General features: G+C 45.5%; 1 protein-coding gene across 7 annotated transcripts in view; it reads right to left on the bottom strand.

Annotated features, from left to right (window-relative positions):
- SLC41A3 (solute carrier family 41 member 3) overlaps positions 1–17720 on the bottom strand; it is a 40895-nt gene extending 23175 nt beyond the window's left edge. The window contains exons 1-4 of one of the 7 annotated variants that reach the window (XM_050960566.1): positions 14509–14742; positions 13528–13572; positions 11986–12135; positions 11352–11668 (exon numbers count right to left, since the gene is read on the bottom strand). In XM_050960566.1, the coding sequence (XP_050816523.1) occupies positions 11352–11642 (291 nt within the window). In that variant the 5' untranslated portion in view covers positions 11643–11668; positions 11986–12135; positions 13528–13572; positions 14509–14742. Of the gene's footprint in view, positions 1–5581; positions 8483–11351; positions 11669–11786; positions 11958–11985; positions 12136–13527; positions 13573–14508; positions 14743–17594 lie in introns of those variants that run through there. The other 6 variants (XM_050960565.1, XM_050960564.1, XM_050960568.1 and 3 more) reach the window with 6 other exon arrangements.
- Between the last annotated feature and the right edge of the window lie 963 nt (positions 17721–18683).

Below are 18683 nucleotides of genomic sequence, written 5' to 3'. Positions count from 1 at the left end.
TTTTCTTTGTCCTCTGTTCTCTCTGGGGTCCAAGAAGGACCAGACATGTATACAGACTCTCCAATCTTTCTGAAAAAGTCTCTTCTATTCAATACTGTAAGTATTAGATGGCAGGCAGATTAGGCATTTGTTTGTTTTCTTTATTGCAAGTGTGTATTTTGCTGGAAGGATTTTAACTCTGATTGCTGTAACTTGTATACTTAGGCTGGGAGGGGGAGTCCCTCTGGTCTAGGTGAAGGTGAAAGACTCTGTAACATATTCCATCTTGATTTTACAGAGATAATTTTTACTTTTTTCTTTCTTTAATTAAAAGCTTTTCTTTTAAGAACTTGGTTGATTTTTTTTTATTATTCTTGTGTGAGACCCCAGGGGACGGGGTCTGGACTCACCAGGGATTGGTGGGGGAAAAAGTAGAGAGGGGGAGGGAAAGGATAATTTCTCTTTGTGTTAGGATCACTGTCTCTCTCTCAGGGAGAATCTGGGAGGAAGAAAGGAGGAAGGGGAATGGTTTATTTCCCTTTGTTTTAAGACCCAGGGGGTTTGGGTCTTGGGTCCCCCAGGGAAGGTTTTGGGGGATAGAGAGTGTACCCAAACACTATATTTTGGGTTGGCAGCAACGTAATAAGATCTAAGCTAGGAATTAAGCTTAGAAGGGAACAGGCAGGTCCCCACTTTCTGGACGCTAAAGTTCAAAGTGGGAAAGAGACCCTGACAAACACAAAGATCGAAGCCAGTTTTAACACAGAACGGTGGTTTTCAACCTGTGGTCTGCGGACCCCTGGGCATCCACAGACTATCTAAGATTTCCAAAGGGGTTCACACCTCCACTTGAAATTTTTTAGGGGTCCGCAAATGAAAAAAAGATCAAAAACCACTGATATAGAGGAACAGTCCTCAGCGACAACTTCCCAGGTGGAATACTCCAGCTAGATTCTGTGGCGTTACAAAGGGGTACGGGACCAAAAGCAGGGCAGGGGCCCTTCACATCTGCACTGGGGACAGATCAAAACTGAAATGAGCTGGCCTGTGCTGTGCTGGAATACTGGGTGGTGCAGCAGGTCAGGACTGAGGTGCATTAGCAGAGCTGGATTGGGCAGCTGGTCTGGAACAACAGATGGGTGCAGCAGGTCAGGACTGCAGCCCAAGTGTGTGTGTGGGGCGGGGGTGGGGGGGAGATGCCTGAATAAAGACTTCAGGAATGAGTCTAAGAATAGCAACATCTTCATGATTCCTCCCTCCCCATCAACTCCAAGTGAACTGAAAACAAGTTTAGGAGGAACATGAACATGCCCTGCAGTATCACAAACCTACACTGTGTTAATGTCACGAAACTAGGAAGCGAAACTCACCAAAAACCCAAAATAAAACTGACCTCCCGCATTTCACTGTCCAAACTAATCGAAGCAGAAAAACTTAAACATAATACACTGCATAAAGCAAATCATTTTATAAAAATCCCCGTCAGGGCTAACAATCTCACGTACTACAAGCAACAAAAGATGAAAAATACTTCACGCATATGGCTATAATCTGGACAGCATCTCACTGAGGATGAAAGAGAAGCTTTATTCCTGAATTTTCATGCTTGAAATGCAATCCTCCTGGATCAAACTTGATTCCTCACATTAATGGAACATAGTGGGCCACATATCGACCTGTGGTCTGCAAGGTTTGTGCTTCTCTAGCAGTGCAAAGTCATCTGGAAGCCAGTTCAACAAGTTGGCTGGGAATTCCTGTGGGGTAGATGGAGGTGTCTAGCCAGAGCAGTTCTAAGCCATACTCCAGCCACAGTTCAGGGAGCACATCATGGGCATGACTAGAGCACTAAGCCATTCTGGTTATCCCCAAAGGGAGGAACACACTCTGAGGGGCTGCTATCAGTCAGGGCATCCTAGAGCAGCCTTGAGGCTACTCACTGGGGATGCATAAAGCTGACTTACCTCCACCTTCCCAGCCCCTCTAGTTGTGTCAAGCACAGCTGAAGATTTGGCCCTCAATACAAATTCTGTTTAAATTAAAGTATAAATAGATTAATTTGCATACATCTCAGATGTGCTATCATTTAACATTCGGAACCCGTCATTGTGCCAACTTCAGCCCTGAAATAAGCAAGTGCACAATTCCAGGAAATGTACAATGGAGTGACAGAGTACAAAACAGGTCTCATCGACTCTACAATCGATTTCAAATTCAAGCTGAGAACAGTTCATTTCTCCCTTGCCTATACATTTTAAATCCTCTGTCCTGCTGCTATTACTTAGCTGGTAACCTGGTAAAGCAAATGGGATGCAGTTCAAAAAGCAGTTACTTTTACTATAGTTTTTTTGCTGGTGTATTAGCCTCTGATTTGGGAGCTGTTCATTTGACTGTATCTGCTTTTCTATCATCTCAAAAGACCCATGGAGTGCATCTGGCAACTTCCTCTCCCAACCTGTTATCACCATGGATCAGAGGATGCTCAGAAGAAACAGCGTGGCCTCTCTCCCTGCCTAAGCTTGCAAAGTGGAATAAAGGAGTTATCTTGAAGAGCAGCCAAAAATAGAAAGCATCACTTGGTGCAGTTCCCATCCCCATGGCTTCTGTAGGAAGCCAAGTAAATTGGAGGTGCTTGCAGCCACAATACAGAGGCATTTACTTTCCACCTGCCTTCCTTCTTCCCCTCACTCATTCACAGCTTGAAAAATATTGGCAGTGAAATTCTTACTCCACTGCAATCAGTGGCAAGACTCCCTGGGTACGTCTACACAGCAAGGGGCAGCTCGCAACAGCAAGTCTCAGAGTCCAGGTCTACAGTCTTGGGCTCATGCTATGGCATTAAAAGTAGCTGTGTACACAGTCAGGCATGGGCTCCGAAGCCGAGGGACGGGGTAGGCTTCACAGCCTGAACTGCAACATCTACACAGCTGTTTTTAGCCCTGTAACACTAGACGCGGCTCTGAGACTCGCTGCCATGAGCCACCGCTTGCTGTGTGAATGTACCCTGTTAAGCAACTGCTTGCGGCCCTGTGCTTTTGGGGGTTCCCTGCAGACTTATAATCCATGGAGTGGAGTGGCAACTCACTCTCAGTCTTTTGGCACTAGGATCAGAGAAGGAGGCACATGCCTTTGCATGCCCCTTTACAGCAAGGTAGGGCCTTGAAAATTATATATAGCCAATCCCAGCTTCCAGCACAGAGCCACTCTGCTGCTCTTTGGCGAAACAAGAGCAGTGTAAGTAAAGTCACATACACTCACTACACACCATCCACTTCCATTATCGAGGTGGTAATGTCTGTGTGTGTTCACATCTCTCGAACAAGGGTAAATAAGGGGATGCTGGAAAGTACTTTGTTGCAGTAACTGGAAATCCTTTAAAACAGATTTCTGAGTGTCAGACTGTCTCCTGCTAAAGGGCGGGGCACAGAGTCAGAGTTATGAGAGCTAGAAAGGGCCACTGGGGTCCATGAATCTCAATGTTATCAACTCTCACAATTTCATTGCAAGTCTTGAGGTATTTTCCATAAGACCACAGCTCTTGGGGTCACATGAATATATCAAAATCTCAGCCTGTTTAAAAACGAAGTAAATTTCTAGTCCTCATGGTTACGGAGAAAAGCTAGAAAACATGACTCTTGCCAGCTCAAAGACCAGAACACAAATAAAAAGCACCCCAAACATATTATTGTTTGAAATCTCATGATTTTTAAGCCATCTAATGATGTTTTAGGGTCCAACTTATGATTTCTGAATGCTTCGGGTCAGAAATACTGCAATCTATTGCAGAAACGGTCTCCTCTAATATTTTTGATTCTTAGCAGCAATGATGCCTTAACCACCTCCTCTGGGAGTCAATTCCACTGTCCAATGGTTCCTTTTCCTATTAACTTAGAAACATTCCCCCATTATTTTGCTTAATGCACAACATCATCCTGTGCAAGTTTCGAAGACCCTAATGTGTAAATAAATTAAGTATATATTAAATACAGAGTCTGGTATTTATACCACATGTACAATATGTTGGAATGTGTACCTCAAATACGTGTCATATATTTTCTACCTAGAGAAAGGTACAGCAATGTTCTTGAACATGGCCCTGCTTTCCAGCAAATCCAAAGGATACATTCTACGATAAGGGAACGTTTATACTTAAAATGCTGAAGCAGCTCAGCTGCAGCACTTCTGTTTAGAGACTCCCTACGCCGACAGGAGAAGCTATCCTGTTGGTGCACATAATCCACCTCCTTGAGTGGTGATAGGTAGGTCGGCAGAAGACTCTTCCCTAGTGCTTATATATGGACTTAGTTTGGCTTAAATGCATCACTCAGGGGTGTGGATTTTTCACACCCCTGACCAAGGTAGTTAAACCGATAATTTTCTAGTGTAGACAAAGCCTACAATTTACCTACTTGACAAGGGCTTGGTGAGGATTAGTATTTTAATATCTGTATCCTGCTCTGAAAGATAAGGCTGCAGATAAGTTCTAAGTATTATATAGCACAGGAGAGATGGTTAAGGAGAGGAGCTCCTCTAAGACTAAAAGGTAGGTCTGTGCCTTGGAGCAGAGCACAGGCAGGTTGTTAGGCACAGTACAGCAGCAGTTAGCCATTCTTCCTTTGCTGCTCCTCACATCATATTCCCTTGAATCAATTCATTCTTTGCACCATTATTTTCCTCGGCCAAGTGACAGAGCAAGACCTCCCACCCCCAAAATAAAGCAGTGCTCATACTTGGCTCCTGCTGGGGTACAAGTGCCAGAGAATCCTATGAACTCCAGCTTGCTTTTGAGCACTGCAGATAACAGTGGGACACAGTCTGAAAGCAGCGGAAGTTGTACCAACATTTTGATTTGCAAATCCACCCACATAATGTATCCAAACAAGATCAATTGTTGAGTTTCTGTTCGTGCCACCAGTACAAAGGAAAGCTAGATGGGCCAGATTCTGATCCCGGGCACAGTAGTGTAAATCCAGCATAACTCCACTGAAGTTAGAGGGAGTTATGATGAATTTACACCCAAGAAAATGGGATCAGAATCTGGACCAGACACGTTTAGATTCTAGTCTGGTTATTTCTTATTCTGTGCCTATCACCAAGATAGCTGAGTGCCTTCAAGACTGAAGAATAATCAATGAAAATAACCTCTAGTATCGAAGAACTGAAATGATAATCTTGCTTCCAAATGTGAATATGTGAACCATAGCTCTGACCTGGAACTCTCTCACTGGTGATCTCCCGGGGGACAGAATGTATATCGTACAATAGGTGAATATGCTGTAGCATTTGTTTGATCCCAGTACTGTGGCCTGGTGCCGTTTCATACAAGTTGCCCCAAAGTGTGTGGCTGGACACAGAACGGGAGGAACTCTTCCTCTACTGTACCTAGGGTACTGTCTGTCCAGCTGCCCATCCCTAAATACAAAGCCAAACACCCTGACTTAAGAAGAGTGGTTCCTAGATATTGACACAAAGAGGATGCTCTTTAGCCTGGGCAGGATCCAATGGCAATCATGCTTACTAGACACACAAATTACAAATGCATATTGCAAGGTCACCCAGGCAAACCAGCCCCTTGCTACCAAGCTGCTTAATCACACATACGTACTTGAACAAGATCCATCAACAGGCCAGCAGCCACCATGCCCAAACCAGCCAAGAGGAATGGCACGAAGATCTGGGAGGCAATGGAGAAGGACGTCTCTGGGAGAAATCCATTAGCCGACCTGGTCAGCTTGCAGGTGAAACCTCTCAGTTTCTTCCCATGGAAGCACAGCTCCAGTTGTAGCTGAGTGACCACCATGATCAAATGCCGTTAACCCATATTCAAACAGGCAGAGCACAAAAAAAAAGCCAGGAACTCACACGCATCACATGCCCAGCTTCTCCCCAACCTAGCAGTGAAGCCACAGTCCTTTAGTTTCCTCTTGTTCTCCCTTCCAGAGAACCAAGCAAGCTTATCTTCCAAAATCAGCTTGACTTGGTTGAGCTCAGACTGCGAGGAGCCTCATGGAAGCTCTTTCTCCATGTTACATCCAGAAGAATTTAAAAATGAAGAAAGGAAGATTGCTGAGATGTTTGTGGATAAATACTGATGATCCCACCCTGCTCCAGCTTCCCCCAGCTCAGCAAAAACCAGAAAGACCTGCTCCTCAGGCTATGGCATAAGAGTGACAGGCCACGCAGGAATCTCTCAGTGTTCTCAAAGGCACAAGTGTCCTTTCTCCTCTGGTTACATTTCTTCGCAAAACATGGCTTGCCTTTGATACGATGGTTTTAATATATAAGCTGGTGCTGAAGTAGCTCCACTGTGTGGGGCATTGAACTTTTCTCACTGTTCCAAGGCTAAGGGGTGGGGCAATTAATATCCAGGTTTTCATTTGGTTTCCCTCAAGGTCGCTGAGAGCAGGAGTCCACGCCTGTTACAACCCCGGCTACTACCCAGCTCCCATCGGGAAAGGCAGCAAAGCTGCACTGGCTGTGAGAAAACGTTTGCCCCGCCTGACCCCCTTTTTGCTCCCCCCTCTCCAGTCTTGTCTGTGGTATACAAGCTCAGGAAGGAATAATCAGCTTATGTCAGCTATATCTCTGAATGACTGACTTAAAAAAATTCCACAGAACCAACCAATGAGCTTCAAAGACAAATACCCTTATCTGCTGTCATCACGTCAACTTTCAGCTACCTTGCAAAGACCAAGATAAAAGTCACAGCAGGAGCTTATTTAAGGCAGCTCTATAATCTCACTAGACCATGGGGAAAGAAGGGAAAAGTTTCCAATAGTTACTATATGCTCTTTCACTTCCTGTCCTAAAGCTTAGCGCAGCATTGCTGTATGCTGCTGAATAGCTCTTGCGTTCCACCTCACAGGTGGCTTCACCTCAGTGCTTCCTGCTTAAAGATACATGGCCAAAGTCACTGGCATACGCCCATTGACTTCAGTGTGGTTGCGCCCATTTATGCTAGTAAATTTGTACCATTCTTTGTAGAGATGGGCCTAAATTGTAAAGCTCAAATCCAGATCCAAACTTATCCAAACTTGAGGGGGGAGGGCATTAATGGATCTTGGAAGGAGTTTTGTCAGGGATCCTCTGTGACAGGATGGATTAATTTAAATCAGCAAAATAGGAAACGATTTAAATCATCAATTTTAATCATGTTTTGAATTTGTACTTTTCAGTTATTTTCCTGAAGAAAAGTTGATTCTCACAGGTTGATAACTATTAAACCATGTTGATTTGTAACTAAATATAGCCTTTATTCTAAATTTGGTGCTTCTTTCTACTAACCAGGAGGGTACACTATAGCTGTATACATTATATAGCTTAACGTACAATTATTCAGATTCATTTTTATAATTTTTGAAAATGGCAAATGATTCATTTCTTATTCACTGTCTGGTGATTAACTTTATTTTCCTTGTGATTTGTGTCAAGTCCTATTTGGATGGAAATGCAAATTCAATCAAAATGCTAAAAAACTGCATTTTACTTGTTTTAATTAAATAAATGTGCTGGAAACACAAGGGGAAAAAGCATACCAAAAAGTTTATCAAAACACATTTTGCATTTAAAACTAACCTGTTTATTAAATGAAGTATAATCTGCAGTTCGTGAATTGAACCGATTATTTCTGATCGCTGTGTCCGCCAAGATTTTAGAACTAGTAGATCTCATCCTCTCTCACCTAGTTTCTATTCGTAAATTGGAAGAGAAAATAACAAGCTTTCCTGATTTTTCAACTCCTAATTGGCTTCTTAATTTTGAATGAACTAGTCACTGAACTGAACGAGTTGAATAAACTGAAATGAAGAAAATATTCTCTCTGCAGTCAAAAGCTGGCTTAAATACGTAACAACTCTACTCTCAGGTGCTTAGCCTAGTGGCTGCCACCAATTCAGTGGCTCTCTCTCTTTCAAAGTTGGCACCAAATATGTACTACTGAAAGTACTTTTTTGTATTTAATTTAAATGATTTTAATAGATAATATTTAAATTTCAAAATTATTTTTAAATGGTTTTTTAAAAATACAATTTAATTTAAATAATCTGATTTCAATTTAAAAAGTCTTTTTTTAAATCTTCACTTTATACTCATCTTTCTCTGTAATAATTTGGATGACATGTTAGGGTCTTGGAGTCAAAAGGTTCTATATAAGTTATTTGTAATGAAAGGGAGTCTGGACAGCCTGAGATATTAGAAATTGGATACTGAGCCTTTCACTGATCAGTTGCTGGTTTAAATCCAGACAGTCAGTACTGATAGAAATTGCTAGTTGTTCGGTGACCAGTGCAAAGAGTTTGCTTGTCTCAGTCCAGTTCCTAGCATTCAAAATCAACATTGAAAAACCCTCATTACTATATTTGGCATTAGCTGGCCTCTGAACAGGCATTCTCAGCAAGGAGATTTAAGGACACATGGGCCACGGATTCTGAACCAGTATTTGTCCCCAGCGCTAAGCACACTGGCCGGGAGTGTGGATACCTTCCGCAGCCCTAAATTCACACGAACACACACAATTATTAAGTCTATAGGGTTTGGCTGCACAAGGATCTCCAGGTAAGTGTTACAGGCCACAAAGCAAGAGCCCTGGCTCCAGATTCCTGATTCAGTCCTTTGCTGTTCCCAGATGATGATCAGGAGCAATGCAGGGAGGCAGTATCCTCAAAGCCAGTGGGATTTGGGACTCCATCAATAGCAGCATATGGTGGCTGTCAGGAAGCAAAGAAGGGCAGTCATTTCAATCCTCCCTGCTGGAGGAGAGCTCAAAGGGATGGGAACAGGGGAGACTGAACAGAAAAGCTCTCTCCAATGCCTACTAAATGGGTTTTATGACCCAGTCTGCTTCTTCCCACCAACAACTTCAAGGTAATAAGATGAAGCTCTGGTTCCACGCAGAAGTCTGAGGTCAACTGAGTAATGAATGCAGGACTGGTTCTAGGCAGCAACCTCAGGATTTCAGGGGTTTGCATGCATGATGCAGATAATCAATATACACAGTCCTAAAAAGTCACTGTACGTTGTGAATCGCTTGTTCATATGCAAAAGCATTAGTATAAGGAAAGTATCAGATTGTTTGAAAGACTCAGGTGCCATAAAGTGACATAATAGCTAGTATCTCCTATATTAAAGCTTCAGCAAGCTGGGGTGAATGAGTTTATCACTCTCTGTCATGCTCCATTACTAAGCAAGCACAATGAAAAGCATTCAACTGGCAAATCGCCAGGCAGAAAACATAGTTAACTTAGGCGGCCCATGCTTGCATACCGGCTTTTTTTATTGTACACTTAAGGAACCTCTGATAGAGAGTCATATATCCAGAGCCTCACCCCTTCCAGCACAAACTGTCCCACAAGGCAATATTTTGTTTATACTAAAGTTCTTTGGGAGCAGAAAACCATTTCTGGTTATATGCCTAGACAGCACCCAGCACAGTGGGGCTCCTACCCCTGACCAGGGCTTCTAATGAATAACTTCCAAAAGAAAATCAGAAGCACTAAGAGGAACACAGGGAAAGACACAAAATGCCAAAGAACAAGATTTTAAACACATTTTGTTTGCATGCAACTTATCGTGGTGGCAGAATGTGGTAGCACAAGCTGTCCCCCAACAGTGTTGTTAATACCACTGTGGCTGGCCACCTTCCTGTCCTCCATGTTCAGATCACTGGAGTGCAGGGCTGTTAAGCACCAATGAGGTCCAGGAATAAGAACAGTACTGATACTGCTAGTTCACTGCCAGTTTGGGGCAAATCATTTCAATTTCATTTGTGATGTATTTATCTCTCTCCCTCTATTTGAGCAACAACAAAAAGGAGAGGAGGGAGCATTTACATCCAGGTGGGCTGGGAGCAGGAAGACCACGGGTGAGCAGGGGAGGAGGCCAGAAAGGAGCACCAGGAAATGCTGAGTTCCTATTCATTCAGCAGAAGCAGCAGCAGAAGCAGCAACTGGTGGTTTGGGATAGGTTAGGCTGGTGGGGAGGCAGAAAAGGGAAGAAGAGTCCAAGCAGCAGTGAGTCTGTCCCTGGGCAGAAGGGAGGGGGACTCCAAGTGCTAGCAGCTGGAGTACTTGTCTTTCCACAAGTGAGCTTGCACTGGGCTGATTTCTTCCCTGACTGGTTAGGAACTTGGCATGAGAGGGAAGGGTATTATGTAATTAATTGTTTGTAATTTCACTTCCTGTTCTAAACTACAGAGTGACCTTGCTGTGCAACTGTTTAACAACTGGCACGTGCTTCCCCAGAAGTGACCGCTTTTCAGGAAACACTTGACCCACCACTGTATACATGATTTGCAAAGCGGTTGTGTGAACATTAGATAAAAATGTAATTTATATTAAACATCAGTTATTAATAAAAAAGGAAAAAATCAAAATAGAGATTAAAAATTAAAAACCAAACCAAACCCGCTATATGTTAAAACTCCATTAAGGGGGAGACAAAACCAGGATCAAGAAGGACATTCTAAATTAAGAGGCCCTCTGCTGAGCTACTGACACATAGCATCTTCTGTTCTAGGAGAGTTCTTACAAGAGTGGATAATGTGTGCTGCAGTATCTGGTATCAATTGGTGAATTAAGGATACCGTGCCAGTCTTAAGAAGCAAGTTCCTTTGCTTCTATAGGTCCTAGCTGATCTCCTTACGCCACAAGAGTAATCAAGGGACTGAAGAGAAATAACCACCTTTTTAGAAGTTTGTCAATACCAGCCTGGGGCTTTCAGTGTCACCATATCAGATAACGAAGGGGCACGCTGACCTGATAGCTTGCTAGTCAAATACACAGGGAGGGAAAAAAGGAATGCAAAGCTGAAAAAGCATTACCCATTAGTAACAACACATTGTGACCTCTTAATTGTACTATGGACGTGAACTGTAACTTTAAATGTAAATTGCCTACAATCAGTTCTTAACCTAATCAGAACTTAGACTTTAAGTAATGCCTCTCACAGAAAACATGTTACACAGGCTGGAAAGCAACCCAAGTCATTCATTAGAAAGCCTTAGAAACAAACATGAAGAGCAACTTTGTGCTCAGCAGGTTGCATCTGGCACTAAGAACAGCACTAGGGAGCTCTGGGGTTTGGAAGCACCATAGTGATGCTTTTCGTCTTCAAGGGAGCTGCAGGAGAAGACATTCGACAGGCCTCACCTAGAGATAGCCAGAGCACTCTGCAGAAGTAGCTGTGTAATGCTGGTTTAAATCTGGGGGTGGGGAAGGAAATGAACATCCAAAATGAAGGGAGATCTTCTCTCCCATATCCACCCAACCTGCTGTAACCCTTTCACTTGTGCATATCCAGGAAGGGAGAAAAGGCAGGACCTCTGAAGCCTGGTAACAGCACACCACACACACTCATACAGAAGAGCTTTTTACCCTTACCTGAACATAGTCCAAAACCATCCCAGCCAAGACCATGCCAAGCCCTGCTAACAGGTAAGGCAGGAGCACCTGCAGGCCAATTGCAATGGCTGATTCGTCCTGCAGCTTTGCCATGGGCCCTTTCCCCTCGGCTGGCTGCTTCTGCTGTGAGACCAAAGGGACATTCTCTGCTTCCCGGCTGCCAAGTCTGCTGTCTTTGTGTTTACCCTTGCTCTTTGCTTTGTGCTTGGATCGCTCTCCATTTTTCGTCCTGCCCTCCTTCCTACGCTGCCGAGCTTCCTCCTCTTTCATCTTGATCCTCGCAAATCAATGGCTTTCTAAAGATGCAAGACAAGAAACAGGCCAAAGTGAGAGGTGATAAAAGGGAGAATCTCATTAGTTTTTTTTTTTTTTTTTTTTTTTTGAGAGGAGCCCTTTGTATTCAACCCCAATTACCTCCTTCCCATCAGCTTTAGGGCAAAATGCCACCTCCTCCTCCAAGCAGTGGCACAGATTATTAGTTGATCCAAGTATAGGTCCTTAGACTTTCATTTTGCCTCTCATTCCAGACCACTGGTTTTCCTCTCCATAATCCCATGTCCTTGCACTGGCACGGGGTCATGCCACACCTGCTGCCATGCATTCCAAAACTCACTCAGTAAAAGGCCAGGCACTCGCCAAGGAGACTGCAATCCAGTGCTGTGGCCATGGATGTGCTGGCTTCCCACACTCCGTGAGTTTCCCCAATGATTACGAGAGGGGGACTCAGAGGTAGACTCAGCAATTTGTAGGCTCAGGACCTTACCTGGTATAGGAAACAGACATATTATATCCAGTAGGGGGCAGCAGTGCCAATGCTAGCCCATTAGGGGCCCTAAGCAGGAGTATTTTGAGGTTCCCCCTCACACAACATATACTAATAATTAATATGGGGGCCCTTGACCTGCTCAGGGCCCTAAGCAATTGTTTAGTCTGATTATACCTAGCGCCAGCTCTGGGGGGCAGTACAGTACAAACATATATTACAGCACAGAGTAACTCACTAACTGATGAGCTGATTTTTATTTGACCATGTGTCAGATCTCCATTATACCATTCTTTCACACCTATCCTAACACATACAAATATGGGGATCTCAAGGTCAGGGTCATCCCTAGACATTTGGGTGCCCAATGCAGCCCCTCCACAGCCTTTCCCTCCCCCCAGGGTCTGGGAGGCAGGAGCTGTGGGGGGCCACTTTTGGGGGCCCCACAGGCCCAGAGTGGCCCGGGGATTAGCAGGGGGCTGGGAGCAACCCGCTCTGCTTCCCTCGCCCCGGCCCCAACTGTGTCGCTCGGGGGAAAGGATCCCTCACTCACCAGCAGTGGCAGGAAGCGGAGCAGCTTAGCCCCAGCCCGCTCTACTCTGCCAGCTCCCAGCCACAGCGCTCTGCTTCCCGCCGCTGGTGAGAGCCCAGGGCAGTCCTTTCCCCAACCTGAGTGACACGACTGGGGCCAGAGCAAGGGAAGCGGAGCAGGCTGGGGCCGCGTCTCTCTGCTTCCCGCCACTGGTGAGTGCGGGGGGCAGGGGGGTTGATCCTTTCCCCGCACTCACCAGCGACAGGAAGCGGAGCACCATGGATGGGAGCTGGAGGAGTAGAGTGGGCTGGGGCCAGGTTGCTCTGCTTCCCGCCACTGCCAGTGAGTGCGGGGTTGCTGGGGGAAGAGGCGGAATGGGGTCAGGCCAGAGGCAGAGGAGGGGGAAAGGGTAAGAGGCAGGACAGAGGGAGTTGTCTGGGGCCACACACCTCCCTAGGGACAGCCCTGCCCCTTGCAGGGGGGGACAGCTGAGGGATAGGGCTGGTCGCCAGGGCTTCCATGTATGCAGCATGCAGCTGCCTAGGGCATCGTGAAATTTGGGGCAATTTGGTGCCGCAATCTTAGGGTGCCCAACACAGCTGCGTATGCCTAAGGACAGCCCTGCTCAAGATCATATCTGTCTGCAAAGCATCTACCGCGCCTAACCACGGTGCCATATTAGTGGCAGATAACAGTGCAATGTGACATTTATTTGATGGCTCTGTGAAATAGACTGGTCTCAGCCTGCTCCTTGGTCACATGGCCATGTCAAAATTGGCACTAACTGACCCCCACGTTGGCAGGCGCATTACAGAGGCTACGGAGAACTGACTCCCAATCCCACTGGTCTGATCCAGTACCTTGTCACTGGCTGGTTGATGTTTCGCGATCTGCAGTTCAGAGAGCTGTGGATCGAATGCATGAGATGCAGGCCTCAGACAGATACATCCTAACCCTAAATTCCTCTAGTTCAGGTAGCACTGAACTCTCCTCTCAGCTTGGCAAACATCTGGAGAGTCAGAGTGTAAGGCCAGATGCCTTGGAAGACCAGACCATCTAGTCCAGTGGTGCCCAAACTTTTCCTCTCATATTTCCCCTTACCAGTAATGGAATGTGTCTGTGCTTCCCCCCTAAACCTCTGGGCCAGGGGCGGAGCCATGGCCAGGAGTGGGGCTGTGGCTGGGAGCGTGGACCAGGAGTGGGGGCTTGAACTGAGGACAGGAGTTGGGGCCGGGGGCCGGAGCAGAGCTGGGGACAGAGCAGGACTGGGTAGCGCTCCCTCCCCATCCCCCATGGAAGCTGATCCAGACCCCACCACACACCCTAGATGTTTCTCCCCCAGTTTGGGGACCACTCTAGTCTGATCCCCTATGTACTGCAGGCCACCAACACTGCCCAGGACCCACGCTGAACCCATCAAATCAGATTAGACTGAAGCAGTGTTTTTTAACCTGTGGCCCAATCAGCACACAGCTGCAGACCATTTGACATCCTCAGGTCCATACAGATAGTATTGTACCTGGCCCACAACAGTAAATAGGTTGAGAACCACTGGCCCAAAGCATCACAGCCCAGAGAAAACAGTGTGGGAGGAGGGTACACACAGCTAAGGGGTAGGAAATACAGCTGTGGAAAACAGCTGGAGCCAGGGCACTGGAACAATTTGTACAGTGAGGGTGCTGAGATCAATTGAACTAAACTCTAAACCCTGGATATGATGGAAACCACTTCAAGCCAGGGGGTGCGGGAGCCTGCACCCCTAATTCCAGTGCCCTGGAGCAAGCGGCTGGGGGAGGGAGCACCCTGACCCAGCACGCCCCGCCCCTGTTACAGGCACTCACCAGGCTCTTTGTCCTCCCCTACCAGGGCAGGCCTCTGCCTAGCTCTCGCCCCGCGAAAAGGGGGGCATCGCGCAGCTGCACCATATGCAAATGAAGGAGGCGAGGGCGCCACATCTGGAGCCGGGCTCGCAGCAGCGGCGGGAGCGGGAGCCGGAGCCCGGGCTCTGCCGCCGCCCGAAGGGCGCGTTACAGCCGGAAGCGCCGCGGCGGGGCGCCGGGGAGAGCGGAAAAGACAGCGGCAGCAGCTGGGAAAGGCCTGCCCCTCCCCTGCCGACCGGCGGGCGGGCGGTGAGTGACAGACACGGGGCAAGGGAGGCCCGGTCTCAGCGCCGCTGCCGCAGGCCTGCATGCACGTTGCAATTATAGCCTCTGCTTTGCACAACTGGTGCAAGCTGCGGTGGTGCCGGTGGCCCGCCTGCAGCCATCAAGGCAAGCCATGGCACGGGTAGCATCTGCAATCCAGTACGAGCCCCCACCCCCCCGAACTTCTGCAGCCGACCCTGCAACTTCCTCAGTGACTGCTGCTACCCTGCAGTGTACGTCGTCCCCAGACCCCTCTTCCACTGTCCGCAGTGCAGCTCCCAGCCGCCATGCGCTGTCTGCAGTGCACAGCCTCTGGCCCTGGCCCCCGCAAAGCTGGGTGCATAAATGTCAGCGCTCCAAAAACCATGCCTGGACACCTGAAAAGAGAGACCCTGTGTTTCAGTTATGCAGTACCCTTAACTTCCACTAACATCAATAGGCCCTGCAGGTGCCCAGCACTCAAAGTCAGGGTGCTTTCACTTAGGTGATAGAGGGCTTCAGGAGATTTTCTGTCAGTGTAGTTAATCCATCTCCAGGAGAGGCAGTAGCTATGTCAACACTGCCACTGACATAGCGCTGTTTACACCAGGGGTTAGGTCAGTATAACTAGGTTGCTCAGGAGCGTAGATTTTTCACAACCCTGAGCAAGATAGTTATATTGATGTAAGTCTGTAGTGTAGACCTGATCTAAATGTGGAGTTTGGTACCTACCTTTAGGCATCTACATTTGAAAAAAATTGCCTTTAAATGTTTGCCTTGATTGTGACTCAAAACCATAGACTGAGTCCATCGTCAGAACTATGATTAAGACTCAGGAGTTCTCTTTTTCAAAATCTTATGCTCACACCAGGAGATTTTGCTTCTGATATATTAGCATTATTAGGTGCATCACAAAAGAGAGGGCTTTATCTTGCTTTGAAGCATTTTGTCTTGGCCACTGTTGTTGAGAGAACAGCAGACTAAATGGTCTATTTTTCTGCACTGGTATGGCAGCTATTATTAATTGTTTGTTAATCACTAACAGTGTGCTAGGCCCTGTACAAAACGCAGAGGAGGAGAGATGATTCTTGCCTCAAGAAATTTACAGTTGAAGACTCTCATCCTACAAGTTGTTCAGTAGATCCCTGAACCCTTCTATGCCTCACTGAAGTTAATGGAGGTCTGTGCAGATGCAGAGGGTCCACTCACAGACTGACTTGCAGGGTTAGGGTTTACACAGACAAAACAATCCAGGCGCAGGGTACACTGGCTGATCTGTGGAAGCTCTGCAGCTTAAAGCACAGTTAGTATTTGTATTGGTTACGCTAGGTGTGCAACAGCTTTTTGACAGATTAACAGTGTGTTCCCAGAAGAAGTGAGTTTTAAGGAGGATTTGAAGGAAAAGGGGGTTTTCCCTGTATATCAGGGACTGGAAAGGGTTAAAAATATTATGGCCTTTTTGCTGTGAACCTGCCCCCAAAATTCTTGTTGCCGGCCTTTTTAATGAGAGATAAAGACAAACAGAAAAATAAAAAGTTAAACGTAAAAAGAGCTATGTGCATGAAAAAGTCCTACCTGAGGTGAGTAAGGGATGCAGAATGAGTTTCAAAGGAAACAGAGGCATAAGACAAAAATGGAGAAACATGTAAGGGTTAAAAGACTCACCACAAATTCCCAGCTCCCCAGAAAGCCATGCACAAAACAGGGGAAAACTCAGCAAAATAATGACAATAATTTACAAAACAACAAGACACCGTGTTTACCTAGTTACCTTTTAATATAAGTGCTAGTATATTTACACACACACACACACCAGTCATTTACAAGGTAGACCCAGGCCTGTCTTTCCTCACCAATAACACTTCTCAAGAGACTACCCACGTACTCTGTCGATTCCTGAAGCTCAGCTGTAAATTGATAAGCATAATAAGAACGACAAGTCTCTCTGTGACTCAGTTTTCTATCTGTCGCATGAGGATAATAGCACTTCTCTACCTCACAGGGGTGCTATGAGGATAATATAGCCTTTTGTGAGCTGCTCAGATACTATGGTAATAGGGATCATATAAGTACCTAAGATAGATAATAAAAATAGATAGTAGAAAATCTCCATTAAACATAGACTTTGGCCAAGTACAATCAAAAAGGGAACGTGGCAGTTGCTGAAGTTTCTTTCATCCAAGAACATTTCTTCAGTCTGTTACTTCAAAGGGATTTTTTTTTCCTTAGGACAGTAAAACAGTTGGATATCAAGAAAAACTTCCCGACAGTGAGATCTATCACATCGTGAAAGTCTTCTCAAAGGAAGTAATCAAAGCCACATTTGCATTTAAAACTAGACTGGACAAAGCACTGGAAAATATACTGAAGGCAGCAATCCTGTAGCTTAGCCCTTTGGTGGAGAACTAGATGGGATCTAACAGAACTTTTCTCTCCCACAATTCCATGATTCTATAATAAATGCTGTTAAAAGCTAAAACTTTCAGCACTGACCTGAGTGAATGAGAGGCTGCAGTTGTGAAGGGGAGAAAGAAATTTCCTCATTTTTAAAAGTATTTACATCCCTCATGTTTAAAGTTTCCTGGATGAAATCCTGACTTCATTGACTTAAGTGAGAGTAGGTTTTCTCTCCTTGATATTTGTTTCAACCCTCTCTAGAGTCAATGTGCTAGAGATATATTTTTACTACTCCTGGCATATAAGCACGCAAATCCCATTAAGCATGTTTAATCATTGCACTCATGCAAACTGATTGAAACATGCAGTTTAAATTTTCAAAAAAATTCAGGATTTAGAATCATTACCTCAATGCCAGAACTGTGTTGTATCTGAACGAAGTCCGTCCTGGAGGTTAGGTTGTTATGCTAAAGGTTTCATAAGGACAGAATGGTGTCTCCTGGCCTGGGAGCCCATGGTTTGAGCAGGGTAAATCTGAGTTCTGTGAGCCTTTGCAAGTGACAGTAACAAAACCCTACAGCTGCTTCTGTGCTGGGACCATGCATTACTTCTGAACGTCATTTCTAAAATGATCAGGCTTAAATTTCAGCACACTGAGCATTATTGTGTGTCTTATCTTCTTCGTAAATGATGCCTCCCTTACAGTGGTCAGAAAAGTTTTTTTTTCTCAGGGGAAAGCTGAGGGATGAAGTGCTAGTTAAAAATAGTGGCCTTGACAAGACATTTTAAGACTTGTAGCTTTTATTATGCTATCAATTTACAGCTGAACCTAAAGAATCTACAGAGCAAGTGGGAAGTCTCCTGAGAAGTTTCACTATTAGGAAAGTCAGAACTGGTTTCAGCACATAGATTAAATCAATACTCCAGTGTTCTATGGTACTGGTGCAAATCATGACAGTTTCCAGAAATGCTACAACAATATTATGAATCAATACTATAGGAGATTAGTGTTCTGTGTAAGGGAGTTGTGTGTGGTAGTTTAGATTCTGTGCATAAGGACAAGAAATATATTGTTTGATGGCGGGCAGAGGACTTTATAGGTGCCAAAGTCAGACATCTGTGTGACGGTGTTGACTGCAGCTGATGACAAAGAGATGCAGAGCTGGATATCAGGAGCCAATGATATCACCACCTCTCCAATGAGTTTCTTGTATATGTTGAAAAGGGGAACGGGCAACATAGATTCCTATGGGAGTCTATAATGTGGGTCTTGGGGAAGAGAAGCATTTGCCAATTATTAATCTCTGGAATCTGAGAAGTATGAGCAGAGCTGTTATAGTGCTGCACCATCTTCTTCAAGGTCTTTTGTGTCCTGATCAGCAACACCCTTCAGCTAATAATAGCAAAGGCAGTTTATGCATCCAAGAGGTTTTTCCATTGAAAGGGATGCCCTGCGGGACCTAGAAAGACTCCAGATGATTGACTCCAGTTTGCTA

The sequence above is a fragment of the Gopherus flavomarginatus genome, chromosome 6 (assembly GCF_025201925.1).
Source record: "Gopherus flavomarginatus isolate rGopFla2 chromosome 6, rGopFla2.mat.asm, whole genome shotgun sequence".
Taxonomy (NCBI): Eukaryota; Metazoa; Chordata; order Testudines; family Testudinidae; genus Gopherus; species Gopherus flavomarginatus.
This window is presented reverse-complemented; position numbering and strand designations above follow the sequence as displayed.